General features: G+C 41.1%; 1 protein-coding gene across 6 annotated transcripts; it reads left to right on the top strand.

Annotated features, from left to right (window-relative positions):
* Nucleotides 1–1,231: 1,231 nt before the first annotated feature.
* dnmt3ba (DNA (cytosine-5-)-methyltransferase 3 beta, duplicate a) lies at nt 1,232–14,704 on the top strand. Of its 6 annotated transcripts, none has more exons than XM_047039933.1 (25): nt 1,232–1,283; nt 4,205–4,332; nt 4,592–4,737; nt 4,866–6,863; nt 6,961–7,114; nt 7,503–7,559; nt 7,811–7,878; nt 8,578–8,724; nt 9,169–9,234; nt 9,502–9,651; nt 9,752–9,859; nt 9,998–10,130; nt 10,278–10,397; nt 10,525–10,569; nt 10,658–10,737; nt 10,877–10,989; nt 11,094–11,277; nt 11,369–11,453; nt 11,596–11,744; nt 11,862–11,952; nt 12,102–12,250; nt 12,388–12,473; nt 12,564–12,633; nt 12,771–12,889; nt 13,029–14,704. In XM_047039933.1, the coding sequence occupies exons 2-25, from the start codon at nt 4,209–4,211 to the stop codon at nt 13,168–13,170; spliced, it is 4,584 nt and encodes a 1,527-aa protein (XP_046895889.1). In that variant the 5' UTR covers nt 1,232–1,283; nt 4,205–4,208; the 3' UTR covers nt 13,171–14,704. The 6 variants fall into 6 exon arrangements, with proteins under 6 accessions (XP_046895889.1, XP_046895888.1, XP_046895887.1 ...); XM_047039932.1 differs by having other exon boundaries at nt 7,500–7,559; nt 11,599–11,744; XM_047039931.1 differs by having other exon boundaries at nt 7,500–7,559.
* The last annotated feature ends 226 nt before the right edge of the window (nt 14,705–14,930 follow it).

Here is a 14,930-nt window from a genome sequence, read left to right as displayed (position 1 = left end):
TCCCTTAGGGCCTTCTTTGGTTTTCACAGTGTATGCTTCATGTTTTGGCTAACCTCAGTGATTGGGGCCATCTCGTTGTTATGATCAGTGATTTTTTGTGCACTTTTGTAAAGCTCTCTTTTGGAAGTCGATTTGGATAAAAACGTCTGCTAAATGCATAAATGTAAATATAATATAGTGTATAGACTATATCTTGAGACAAGGCTGGGTTGTGTACATGCCAGGTCCACATGGAATATGTGTAGTTAACTAGATTAAGGTTTCGGAATCAAGAGCAGCGGTCTAATCGCACTGCTACACTGTAAAATGGGAAAATGCATTTGCAGGAAGCCGTAGACTATCCCATCTGTTGTGTACTTGTTATCCACCTTTTTGATTAAGCTAATTTATATCTGACCAAGGTTTGTGTTGTAGTTTGCGTTACATGAAATTATTGTTACTGCTTCACATGATCTTTGCTAAACCACGTGCACAGACCAACGTGGTTGTACTAGAACTGTCGGCCATTTTTTACTGACATACTAAATTTTGAACCCGTGACTGTACACATTTGAAGCTATTGTACACAAAGTATAGCCTATCTAATTTAGCCTACTATGGCATTAGTAAGAAAACCAACTCGACTATCGAACGACCTTGTGCACGTGCCAAACAATGTTGCCAAGTAAATTGAAATGTTCTGTCAACAAGGGTTAGTTTCTTATATCGACAATTGAGGCTCATCTGTGGAAGCCTACACACTTCTTCTAAGGGACAGAGGCTATGCTTGAGATGTGGCAAATGCGGGTTTTAGGAAATCCTTGAATGATCTGACAGTCAAGGAAATGCCATTGAAGGCGCCTTGTCATTTTTTTATTGACACCATAATGACAATATGAGTAGGCCTAGGTATTGTCAAGTAGTAATCATTTTCATTTGATTTTTAGGTTGTCCTTATGGGGCCCCGACTGTGATGGTATGTATCCCCAGTATAGTAGATTTAACTTGACAATACTACCATTTACTACCGTCATTTCATAGCCTGCCAAAGGTTTTCCACGAGACAATTAAAGAGCCATGATTTCGCTAAAATGTAACAACAGAGAATAGCTTTCGTCTATTAGTTTATTATAGCTAGCACCATATCGCAAATGGCGTAGATTAGAGACCACCCCTTTTACGATCAATCTGCCAATCCCATTGAGGAATAGCCTAGTAACGTCGAAGAGGCGTCTCTTGAAAGTATTGTTGAAATGCCCTGTTTCAGAGACCGGGCGGCATTCATACTCAGAGGAAGGGAAAAGGTAGGTGATAAAGATTACATTAGCCTAAATACATATTATAGTGAGGTGATAGGCCTACTAAAATGATTGTGCACCTCGTGACAATTACGCTTGTAATTTTTATTCAGTACTTTGATGGTTTTGCCTATATTTTCGGTTGCTTAAAGCCATGCAGACACAAGCACAAAGACAGGTTAACACAAAGGCAATAGTAGCACTATAACATGGAAACTGGCATAGTGACTCTTCACCACTAACCAATTTGATAGCCTATAGTGTAGGCTATGTTCCGTAGCGTGGTTTGTTTTTAGAGAAGATTTGTTACTTTTGAAGCTTTGGAAGTCTCAATGTTGCAGTAGTCAGCAACAATCAGTATCAAAATAATTTGGGTGCCTTTCTTTGACTTATGGAGAGACTGGATTCATTGTTAATCATTGCTTGATTATTACATTATAGCCTACTACATTGAGTTTTAACAGGGTAATAACATACTCGAGCACATTTGTAACTACAGGGCTTACAGCTGAAGTAAAACGAATTAATTAACACTATGTGATTTAAGATAAGACTGGTGTTCCTTTGACATTATTACGTTTTTGGTGTGGATTGTCTTACTTTTATTTTAAGTATGGAAGATTGCCTTGACTGCATGGGACGTCCGCGGCAAAATTGTACCACGCGAGATTTCTCTTTGCATACATTGAGAAAGGGGAGGAGAACTAGACAGCATGTCGGATATGACGAAGAAAGGAAAGGAACTGGGTTTCATAACTTTGCACGGTTTAGGAAGGCCGACTTGAAAACAGGAATGTTTACATAAATACAACAACAACAGAAGTCACACAGCCCCGCATCTGCCTTTCTCTACTGGACAAAAGATTGATCCCTCTCATCCATTGGTCCATTGGCTAGCCCCCCCCCCCCCCCCCCCCCCCATCAACCCCTCCCTCTCAGCTAGTTTTGCCAGAATGCACTGTGGCTATGTTAGTAGTAGGCTTTGCAAGAAATTGAGTATGCCCCAATACTTAGGCTAGTAGGCCTATGTCTTCAACAGTAGCCTACAGATATCATACTACATCCGTTATTGTTTCGCAGTATGCGAGCCAGGATGGACTGCGTCCATTAAGCTAGACCTACCCATACAACAATAGCCTACAAGGTCTTTTTAGTAGTCTATGCGGTTAAGCCTAATAGTCTCCAGTAGACTACGCAAAAATACCACAATAGCCTACAACACCACGCGGTAAAATATTTGCGTTATGTGCAACAGCTTTCTTCCTACTTGTTACTCTGACCCACTGAACAACGCTTTGTGCGATGGAAAAGGTCTCAAGCGTGGAAACAAACTTACAATTGATACGAACTATCGAATTGATACGAATACCCCATTGATACGAATACCCAAATTCAAAATGATAGTGATGGGGCTCGCTTTTTTCAGAAACTTGAATCTTTTGATTCCGTTCACCAAAAAGATTCGTTCGCCGATTTGCGAACGACATCCGGTGATTCTCTCGTTCGCGAACAAACTAAACGAACGTGAAGAACAGGCGGAAACTGTTCTAAACGGCTTCCTATTTTTAAGGCAGAAAAAAATATTTTCGGGATGAATCAGCTAATTTCTTACACTTTTAAGCGAACGACCCACAACTATCCACATGAGTTGAATTGTATGCGGCCATATAAATGAATTGAAAGAATGTTGAGGATTTGAACTTAGGCCCTACCGGCGATTTCAAAACCGTCACGATTTTCGTAAACTGCCGTTTCTCTTAGGCTACAGTTTTTGGTTCACATACACATATCTTAATTTCGTCTATTAGTTTAAAATGGACTTAAGAAGGGCAATGTGACAGTAGTGTACCACCAGCACCCTAGTTAGCCGGCACAGCTGGAGCAAGCTATTTTCACTCGAGAAACATAGTAGTTGGGTAATGGCGTGTGTTTCCGGTGTTCCGGAGAATTCAGTTGCTCTGTTCCCCCTTTTTCGATTTCGCACACGCGCAAGGAAGGGGGAACAGGGGAACTGAATTTTCCGCAACAACGGCGGCAGTAGACTAGCTAGCAGTTAGAGCGAACCAGAGCCATATAAAAAGAGGAACGAACTAGCTGAGCCGTAACTTGCAAGCTGCAGACTATACGGACAGTTGGGGCGGACAGTTTCGTGTAGCCTCTTTGTTTGGTCAATAAACAAATTTGACAACCAAAAAATACTCAACATTTCTAGATCTCAGAACATCCTAGCCTACACATTTATTTTTTATGGATCACACAGCCTGTTTGCTACTGTTTATTTCAAGGGGCTTGGTTATTATTTTTACCCAATCAGATACAAAAAAAATCAGCACGTTTGGGGGGGGGGGGGGGGGGGGGGGGGGGGGGGGCTGACTCCGACTTTCTCGCGACAGGCAGATCTTGCGCACGAAGGTGGAACGCAAGGGACATACCCTTTCCAAAACTTGTAAAAGCGTAATAGTTTGTGAAAGACCCAGAGAAATTGCCGACGAGGCAAAATAAAATAACAATTCCAAACAACTTTGGAATCCCTGCCGGACGCATTTTTTGTCCGGGTAAAAGAGGACGCCTGGTCACCCTACTTTACCTGTCATGGATGTTAAAGGATGAGTGGTCCCGAAACTGGGCTTTGATTGGGAACCTGAAGACAACCTGATACCAGAATGTACTGTTCAAGTACTGTTGTCAGTCTGATACCAGATCTATGCTACTTTCACTGTGGTCAAGACTGGTCAATAAGTCTACCACTAAAGCCATGTGTATTTGAAACATCGATGATGTTGTGTATTTGTCTGCAAAGAGAACTTAAAGCTTGTGACTATTTTGTTATTATTTCTAATGATTTTTATACTGATAATAAGAATACATCAGTAATGTGAGAAATATAATCTAACCCTAACCTTCTTTTTTTCCTTTTTATCAAACAGAATAATGGCAACAAATGCGACTGCAACCCCAGACGGTTCTGTTGAGAAATTTAACCGCTGGCACCTGTTGACCTGGCTTAACAAGTCCCTGGAAACCAAATTTACCCACATTGAGCAGTTATGCTCAGGTACAGTTTAGCCCCTCATGCCAGCTGGCCTCTTTCAACTTTATGTATTTGCATATTTGTACAACTATATTTATACAATTATCTTGTATAAAGCTGTGATCACACCACTGTTAGATATTTCAAACCAATATGTACATGTTTAAAGGCTGAGGTGACTTTTCCTAATTTGTTTCCTTTACAATTCAACAATGATTTATGTTTGCGCGGATTATGTATGTTTGTGCGGATTATGTATGTTTGTGTGGATGTGTGTGTGCAGGTGCGTGTTACTGTCAGCTTATGGACTGTCTCTTCCCTGGATCAATCGACTTGAGCAATGTGAAGTTCCAAGCCTTGCAACAGGAAGACTACATCTACAACTTAAATCTCCTCCAAGAAAGCTTCAAAAAAACTGGCATTGATAAAGTAAGAAAATTTCAATTAATCCATTTGCGTTGCCTGTTGTAGGTCTCTATATACTGGGACGAGTACATTTCTTTATCCTTGTAGATGTTAAAACGTTTTCTCTAATCTTGCACACTTTTATATTATAGACAATTCCAGTGGAGGCGCTGATAAAACCAGAGTTCAAGACGAACTTGTCCTTCCTGAGGTGGTTCAAAGGGTTTTTTGTTGAAAAACAGTCAGATCTGGTGTATAATGCTCTGGAAGCCCGGCAAGGCCAGGACATCCCCATCCCCATAACAACTCTACAAGTCCTTCGTAGGAATGCATCAGCCCCCCACAGCCCCAGTCAGCATGGTACAGTGGACAAGCTTGTCAAGGTTGATACTGACACTGATGAAGATACTGTTATAAGAGGTAGGAAAGGCATCACATATGATGACCAGTGGAAGGAGACCTACGACTGGGTGGAGAAGAGCTCCCTTGGAGAGATCTACGCCTATTGCACTGTGTGTGACAGGAACCTCAACATTTTCCACACTGGCTTTTTAGACCTTAAACGGCACCAGCAAACCAAGAAGCACAACGGGAACACCCTTCGCGCCAAATCAGGTAACCTGAAGTCAGAGGGAGATAGAGGCAGTGGGCTGAATGACACTCCACCATGTAGTGAAACCACCCTCCAGTTCATCCAGGGGCACTGCAGCTCTGTACCCTCAAAGCAGACGATGAACCAATTTGCCCGCAATGTCTTGGGATTGCAGTACCCCAAGGACATTGTAACTATCTGTCAGCAGACTCCTTACTGTATTTACACGTATGGAAGAGTGGCCCTGAGGGAGACAAGCACGGCTTCTGTGGTTCTCGCCGGGTTTTTTGATGTGAAGACAGCGAGGCACCGTATCAGGCTTCTGGATGTTCTACAGCCATCACATGACGATGCAGAGGACAAAACAGCTTCAGCTCTGGTTGAGACTTTGAAGAGATTTGAGCTTCTGACAACTAACCTCGCTGCGGTGTATATAGACAGTAGCAATGCAGCATCAGAGCAGATCTGCAGTCAGCTCAGGGAACTTAACCCCAATGTAGTGGACTTAAGTGGGCTTTACATGGTGGCCAATACTGCTTGTCAAGCTGGGGTCATGGAGCTCCCCAGTCAGGCCCAGGAGCTGATAGTAGACATCCACACTCACTACTCATCCTGTTCCACCCAAAATGTTAATCTAAAAGAACTTGTTGCCACTATTAGCAGTATGAATGCGCCTACCCTACCCCTTACCATGGGCTGCCTTAACTTTTGTGATCTTGTCAGGAAAATCACAGGGATGTGGACAGATCTAATTTCCTACTTCAGCTCCTGTGGAGAGGACAATAAAAAGGCCATGCTGATCTGCACCCAGCTCCAGGATCCCAAACTCAGGGCTACTTTCATCTTCCTTGACAAGGTCATGGAGCCCCTCCAGACCTTCCAAACACTCCTCCACAGCCACAGGGGTTCAGCACGAGCCGACCTGGGGCACATCCTCCAGGAGGCCAGTAGCCTGCTGAGCTCTTACACCTCCAGTTTCCTCAATCCTCAGGCTACGGTGCGCTTCCTAAAGGAACGAGACACTGAGCTCCTCAAGACCAAGAAGTTTCAGCTGCCAGAGGCAGAAGTCAACATGGGAGGGTCTGCAGTTATAGACTTTCTCCATAATTCAGAGGCAGGGGAACTCCTGCCGTCATTGCAAAAAGAAGCTGTGTTGTTTTACACAGCACTTACAGCCAAATTAGCTGAGGGCTTACCTCTTAGTAATGGAATCCTGACAAGCATTGCCCAGCTGCTTAACCCCAAGAGCAGGTTGAAAGTAACAGGAAAGGCAGTGGGAGAGCTAGGCTCCAAACTAGGGCTCTGTGCCTCTCCCAAAGAGGTAGCCCAGCTCACCAGTGAGTTCCTCGAGTACCAGCTAGCTGGGGAAGGGGAGAAAGGAGAGGAAGAGAATGGCTGTGATAAAGGTGTCCAGAATGGCTTCACCACTATCACACTTGAGCAACATTGGAGCACTGTGCTGAAGGCCGTAGGGTCCAACACCATTTTCAGAAAACTGGTGTTGACCCTTCTAGCCTTCCCCTGTCCACCGCTTGAAGCTAAGAATGTCTTTGTTCAGGTTTGTAAACGTTTAACATCTTCATGTAAGTGTGCTGTTAGACAGACTTTTACATACTTGATATCCATGGTGTGTGTTTGATTGTATCTCTACTCAGGCCATGGAAACTGGGGAATCTGCTAGGTTGTCTGAGAGTGACGACATAAAAGAGAGTGAGGCAGAAGTTGATGTCACCACTGACTCAGACTGCACTACCCTGCAGTCCCCTACCATTAGATCAAAAAAGAAGAAAGCCAGCAGCACCATGTCAGGTGATTTATATTGACAAGGATTGTAGTAAGTGAACTCTGATTTGGGGTTCCATTTACTGTTGAACGAACAGAGATTTGAACATGAAATCACTCCATTACTATTGTGTAAGCATTGTCTGGTATCCTGTATAGAACTTTTCAAACTTTTCAAGAATTCTAAAAGAAAAAAATGACATACCAAAATTGCACAACGTGTGTTTATCGTAACTGTTATATGGAATAATTTATCAATATTACACCCAAATTAAACAAAACAACACTTTTTCACTCTTAATCTAAACTAAATTTGAATTGTATTTACTTGCGTTTACTTTTCCTGTGGTATTATATATAACCAGATATTGGAATCCTTGTTAATTGATGGAAGCGATGTGTTGTTTTCCAGCAGTGAATGGCCTTAATTGGACAATGAAGCCATGCTCAGTGCGACTGGAGAGGACTGTCAGTAAGAACGATATTCTCGGTTAATGAAGATTATATTTGGTAATCATCTGTACCACTTAATCATTTAAGTGACCTACAGATGACACACTACCAGGGAATGCTTAAAACAATCCACCCCATGTCCATTCACTATTATTTTATTGTTATTTTGTGAAAATATAATTTCCTCAGTGAACAGGTATCATTCTATTGTAACAGTGGAATTTACATCAGAGATCAATAATGTTCCACTTTGTCCTACTCTTTTCAAAGGACCAAAGAATGGTCCGGATGGTGTCTTTGTAGAGGATGACATCATTTGGACAAACTCTGTACAAGAGGTAAGTTTTTTTTAATTAAATAGCTACTCCTCAGGTATGCAGGAGTTCCATAACAAGTTAAAACCTATTTTACTTATGAATGACAGATGTAGTCTTTATATATGCACTGACCTGTGCAAATGTCCCAGGTAAAATCTAAAACAAACATCCATCAAATGGGAGTTGAAGTGACTACACTTTCAATCCAATTAAAAGAAACATGGATCCTATCTGTTTCAAATGTCACCAATATACTTGACTTTGCTATGGACTTTCAATTCAACAAGCTGCTTTTAAAATCATATTTAGTAGCTTAAAGTTGGGTTCACAAACAACAGCAAAGGTTTACAACCATTTTTAGAGTTAAATAATGTCCAAACTCAGCATGTAAAAACTTAAAAGTCTACCTTAACTACCTTATCCCATCTGCTGTATGGGAGTCCAGCATTAAACCTCTAAATGTACAATTACTTAACAAAATCAATCCATGCAAATCAATGCATGTCTCTTTGCTAACATTGTTTGCAGCTTTTCTCTTTTCTTTCTTTCTCATCCTTTTAACATGGGAGTTTTGGGAGCAGTGGCAGGACTTGAAGGTGGTGGGGGATCTTCTGTCTGTGTGTGTGTGTACATGTACATGTTTGAGCCCTGCATGAGTATCTCCAGTACATGTGCCTTTCTGGGTGTGTACGTGTGTGTAATGCGTGTGTCGTCCCTCAGGGCACGATTAGAGGCATTTATGGCTGGGAAAGCAGCTTGCGCCAGAGGCCACAGGCACGTACAATGTTTCAGGCTGGAGCTAGCACCTGGGTCGAGCCTGAGTGTCTTGATAAAAACAGCAGAAAGGCCCTGGATTCCCAGGAGTCGGTATGTAGTCCACTCTTTGGGCTCCTGCAGAAGCCCCTCTGGTCTCTGGACAATAGGATAAGGCTCCAATATTGAGCTGATTCTCAACAACAGGCGTTTAGTGCATGACTATTACTTTCCTTTGCAAATCTTTTAACATTCTTATCTTTCAAAATTCCTCATTTCTGATTAACATTATATGGTCAACAATTCCATCTGCCCCTATCATCGAAACTACTCTGAAACTGACCCATGGTCTACTGGATTGGGTCAGAACAGTCAAATATTATTCAAATGTAAACGATGGAATTTGCATTGATACAAAGTAAACTTGCCAAACAACAAACCCTGAATATTACCCAAATGTGGACATGGAAGGTACTCAGAGAGACTTCATCATTACATGTATAAAGCGTTGTTGGCAATTCAATTGATGTATTCAAGTGAGAACATTTTGACTTCAAGGAGAAAAGTGAAAGTCCCACAAGCACTCCAGGCCACAAGACCAGGAGGAAGGCAAATTACTACCAGGTATTGTCCAACTTTTAAGTATTTTCGGGCCTGTATTTTTTGTTACCAGTCAATGGTAGAGTGTTGCCTGCATAACTGATAATCAGTCATGTTGTTTAATTGTAACTTGTTTAACTAAATGCTATTGTGGTTCTTCCCTTTGGCACTTATTTTGGTTGTTCACAATATGTGCTTCATGTTTTGGCTACTCTCGCTCTCTTTTGGAAGTCGCTTTGGATAAAAGTGTCTGCTAAATGAATAAATGTAAATGTCCCTGGCTGTCTGCAGGATGGAAAGGGGTTCCTCTCTGGAGAGCTGGTGTGGGGGAAGGTGAAGGGCTTCTCTTGGTGGCCTGGTCTAGTTGGGCCCTGGAAGTCTAAAGCAACTTCTTCAGGCATGCGGAGGGTTGAATGGTTTGGAGATGGAATGTTTTCTGAGGTGAAACCTACAATATACTTTCTCTACACAGTACACAGTCTGCATGTGCAGGTGGACATTTGAACTAACTCCGCATTTATGCATTTGTAATGTGTTGCAGATATACACAGAGAGGCTTTTGCCGTTTGCTGCTTTTGCCAAGTGCTTCTGTAACGATTCATATACCGGCTTGCCTGCCTACAAGGATGCCATTTATCAGATCCTAGAGGTAACACTGAAGCATTCATGTTGTGCAACAAGTCACTCTCAATCCTATGTATCCAGTGCTTTATACATATGATTGATATATTCAAATAATATCCCACTATCCCATACCACACCATTTAATCACTTCCTCTGTGTACAGTTAGCAGGAGAGAGGTGTAAGAAATCCTTTGACTTATCGTCTGGGAATAAGGAAGATGAGGCGAAGGGGATGCTGGAATGGGCCTTTGGAGGATTCCTTCCCTCTGGACCTGATGGATTTTTGCCCCCTGACAGTATGTGTCCTTTTCTCAGTACTCAATCATCTACATTTGTCTTGATGCATTCACTACAGTCTACCTAGAACAGACTCTGTATAATTAATTAATCTATAGAATGGCTCAGATGCTAAGTCATTTTGTCATCTTGCTCCTTTGCTGAAGATTCTGTTGCCAAGGCGGAATCCTCTTCAGACTCCCCTCTGTCAGACTACCAGCCCCCTGCAAAGAGGAAGTATGTTCAAAAGACCAAAGTCCATGTGATGCAGACCAACAGCAGCAGAGGTAATTCTTACTCATACAACAGTTCATGCACACACGGTTACCCATTGACAATAGGAATCAGAAACACAGAAACACAAACATCTGTTGGCTTCATAAAAAGATCATTTCATTCGATTTTGCTTCACAGAGGAAATGGCGGATGAGGTTTCAACGAAAGGGAAGAAAATTGAGGGTATGTTCTTAGATTTAGTTGACAGGAGCGTCATCAAACCTAATCAAATCTAAATCACGTTACTAATTGATATTGTGTGCTCTTGCAGATTTCTGTTTGTCATGTGGGTCATCTATTGTTGAGATCTGCCACCCATTGTTTGAAGGTAGTCTGTGTCTGAAGTGCAAGGTAAACATAAATCTCTGAACACATCTTTTCACTCTCACAATCACATTTTGTCATGTTGATTGTTGTTATGTAATCATAATTTTCTACTCTTTTGAAATGTCAGTCATATTGTGATGTTGTCGCACTAAATATTTTGCAGGACAACTTCATTGAAACCCTGTATCGGTATGATGAGGATGGTTACCAGTCCTATTGCACAGTGTGTTGTGCAGGACTAGAGGTTATCTTGTGTGGCAATGCCAGCTGCTGCAGGTAAGCAACTCGTTTGAGCCCTCTCTTCTCTGGAGCACTTTTTACACCACTATTATCACTGCTTTCTTATTCTCAAATGATTACCCGCCCCTCCTTCCTTTCAGATGTTTTTGTAAGGACTGTTTGAATATATTAGTCGGACCAGAGACCTTCGACAAACTGAAAGATGTGGATCCCTGGAGCTGTTACATGTGTCTGCCCTCTCAGTGCAATGGTTTACTCAAGCTCCGTCCTGACTGGAGTGTGCGAGTGCAGGAGTTCTTTGTTAACAACAGCGCATTGGCATTTGTAAGTGACTCCCAGTTCAGGTTATTTTTTATCTTGCTGTAAGTGTTAGGCAGTAGCATTCACTGACCAGGGATTTCTTCTCTGAACACAGGAGCCTCATAGAGTTTACCCCTCCATCCCCACCCATCAACGCAGACCAATCAAGGTGCTGTCCCTCTTCGATGGCATTGCCACAGGTAGGTTATATTTCTATATATTGTTGGTTTTGTCTCCTGTTTATAAATTGTATTTGTTAATAAGAGTTCTGGTTCTCTTCACTTTTTTTCATCTCAATAAACTTGTACTTATTTAATTGCATTGTGTTTATAACCACCGTTGCAGGGTATCTTGTGCTTAAAGACCTGGGTTTCAAGATTGAGCGTTATGTTGCCTCAGAAATCTGTGAAGATTCCATCACTGTGGGCATGATCAAGCATGAGGGGAAGATAGAATATGTGAATGATGTACGCACGATCACGAGGAAACATGTGAGTGTAATATACATCTCAATATCATTCTCAGGCAATGCCATTACCACTCACTTCTCTAAATCTGACTTGTTTAATAATTTGTTATTCATTTTCTGAACTTACTCTGTGTTTCAGCTGGCTGAATGGGGTCCCTTTGACCTGCTAATTGGAGGAAGCCCATGCAATGATCTATCAATGGTCAATCCTTTACGCAAGGGATTATTTGGTAAGGAACCAAAAAATGTAATTGAAAAGGGACATGTGAGACAGACATTGTAACCAGCAGTTAACTGGAAACCATATCTCACATTTGTCATGGAAGTTCTTCAGAGTTCTCCAACCTTTTAATTTCCTCTCATCTCTGTCTATTCACAGAAGGAACTGGAAGACTGTTCTTTGAGTTTTACAGAATGTTGACAATGATGAGGCCCAAGGATGATGATGATCGTCCTTTCTTCTGGCTTTTTGAGAATGTGGTTGCCATGAGTGCAATCGACAAGGCTGACATATGTCGCTTCCTTGAGGTAATGACAGAAGCTCTCTCATTTATCCATATGCTCGTTTATTCATATGGTGATTTAGGTGTAAGCAATTGTAAGAGTAAAGAAATGTTTGTTGTTTCATAATCATAGTTTTTGTTTCCCTCCACCTGTGTTGTCAGTGTAATCCCATCCTCATTGATGCGGTGAAGGTCAGTCCTGCTCACAGGGCACGCTACTTCTGGGGGAACCTCCCAGGCATGAACAGGTACCAGTGCTTTCAACAAGACACTCTCTGCCTAGGGTGATATTGATAGAGCATCTTAAAGTGACTTCACGTGTCTTTGTTTTTTCTTAGACCTCTGGCTACTTCTCTCGATGACAAAGTTGAACTGCAAGATTGTCTGGAGACTGGGCGGACAGCAAAGGTGAGATTCATATATATTTTCTTATATAATTCAGATTATATTTTGTATTTTTGTTGAATGCATTTTAATACCGGAGTTTGTCTAAATTTAAGTATTTTAACGCTGTTACATTACTTGTACTGTGTTTTCACATGTAGTTCAACAAAGTGCGCACCATCACCACCAAGTCCAACTCCATCAGACAGGGGAAAATGGGCCCACTGCCAGTCATCATGAACAATAAGGAAGACTACCTGTGGTGCACTGAGATGGAGAGGTAACAGTCTAAAATAATTTTACAGTAAATTCACCATTAATTGAATGCTGTTGATACTGTCTACTGTTACTAAGAATGAACATCTCTGTTCAAACTTCTCTGCTCAAACTATTTGCCTTCTAATGTACCTTTTCTGTAGGATCTTTGGCTTTCCAAAGCACTACACGGATGTGAATAACATGGGCCGGGCTCAGAGACAAAGAGTCCTGGGTCGTTCCTGGAGTGTTCCTGTGATTCGGCACCTCTTTGCACCGCTGAAGGACTACTTTCTCTGTGAATAGGGAAGGGCTGTAGACCAGGACTACTTCCTTTGTGAATAAGGAAGGGCTGTAGATCGATTCCATATGTTTACCTGGTCACATATCAAGACAGACAGACAATTGTCCATTCTTGCCTTTCAGTGAATCAAACTACTCAGTGTATTAGGCGGACCTTATTATCGTTTTTATAATGGTTTTAACTGTTTTCTCCACTGATAGGAAGCTGTATCAATTGTTAGGCAGTTTTGTTAATTTCATGTTTGCCTTAATGTGTGGAATATTCTCAGAAAGCACAGACACTTTTCGGTTCTTTTTGTGCATGAGGTGTAGTTTAAGTGTTCTCAGTATCTGGTCAACAGTGATGTTATCAAGCAAACTTTGCCTACCACAGAGATCTACCTCAACACTGATATTTTGGTCCAAAATCTACAGAAACAACCATATCTCTATTTAATGAAGTTTTATGAAAATGCTTCCTTCGAATGGATTTTCTTAATTGATGTTTTTGTGTAGTGTTTTTAGTTGATTCAAGTGTAATCATGCTCACATTGATCATGTTGCTAGAATTTTATGTATGTTTTTAATTCGGCAGTCACACTGGCAGATAATTGGCCTTGTCATTCCAGATTTTAATCCCTCTCAACAGGTATCATGGATATTGTTATAATGTATTATAATGTAGGTTGAAAACTCAGTGATCATGTATGCATCCTTTGACAGGTTGTTTGTAAACAACTTGTTTTTAATCTTTGAGCAGTCAAAAATCACAAGTGCCTGCAAAAATAACATTCTTGGTATCTTTTTTTCCTTCCAATATTTTCAAGGTAGCTTTTAGTGACAGTATGGAATCTATGAACCATAGTTTGAATTTTTAGATTAACATAAATATAGCATTTAAGAGGGTGCAGCTTTGGTAATGAAACTAATGATTGAATCCAAACTATCTGTACTGGTGCTCCATAAACTATGGAAATATTTCAGAGATGTTTATAGATGTTTTTGGTGTCTCATCTAACTGTTAAATAACCCTATCAGTTTGCATGTATGTGACATATCCAATAGTCAGTTTAATGTGCCGTATGCCTCCTATGTTCTTTCAATATGTTTTGTTATCGAATTTCCTTTCAACAGCTTTGTTTGATGCTTACTAATACTGTGCATAAAACCCAATACAACTATGAAACAGTAATAACATTGTATGTATCCACCTATCTCAATTGGTGCTAACACTAATGGTTGAAATATCCAACAATACTGGTGCTTTTGAATAGATACAGAGTTGAGTTTTGTAGAATTGGTATTGGTTGTTGGGTGTGTCTGCCATCCTCCAATTCCTCATTTTCTGTAGGCCTGTCTATAGTTGTTCATGATTGTGTGCTGTTTTAGGTCAAACTCTAAAAAGTACTGCCAGGTGGCCTCCCTCAGGACACTGGTAGGCCTATCTGTCTCAGTTAAGAGCATAGTTTTTGGTGAGTGGACAATTTTTATAAATGTGAAATTGTTTTTTTTATGGTGATTGTTTATATTCAGATGAGAAATAAATTAATTAATTATGTTTGGTTGTATATCAATTCTCGTCCTCTCCAAAACGAACAACAGCAACAATAAAAAAAAGCAATGCAAGCAAACGCATGGAAAAAATTGTAAGGACAGTAAAGTGGGTTTGCTTGATTTATTATTATTGGACGACCGAGTGGGCGGTGTATGTATTATGGCTATCTATACCGTCACAGAAAACATGTCTTCCAGCCACCGGGAAACTAGCTGATCTAGATCGAATT

The sequence above is a fragment of the Hypomesus transpacificus genome, chromosome 18, assembly GCF_021917145.1.
Source record: "Hypomesus transpacificus isolate Combined female chromosome 18, fHypTra1, whole genome shotgun sequence".
NCBI lineage: Eukaryota > Metazoa > Chordata > Actinopteri > Osmeriformes > Osmeridae > Hypomesus > Hypomesus transpacificus.
The sequence above is the reverse complement of the archived record's forward strand: the minus strand, read 5'-3'. Positions and strand labels throughout refer to the sequence as shown.

Excerpts from the sequence above, each read along its gene's own strand:
- dnmt3ba (XM_047039931.1), top strand. The coding sequence starts at position 4,209 with ATGGCAACAAATGCGACTGCAACCCCAGACGGTTCTGTTGAGAAATTT. Across the intron at positions 4,738-4,865 it reads AAAAAACTGGCATTGATAAA|ACAATTCCAGTGGAGGCGCT; the intron begins GTAAGAAAATTT and ends TTTATATTATAG. Across the intron at positions 9,235-9,501 it reads GGAAGGCAAATTACTACCAG|GATGGAAAGGGGTTCCTCTC; the intron begins GTATTGTCCAAC and ends GGCTGTCTGCAG.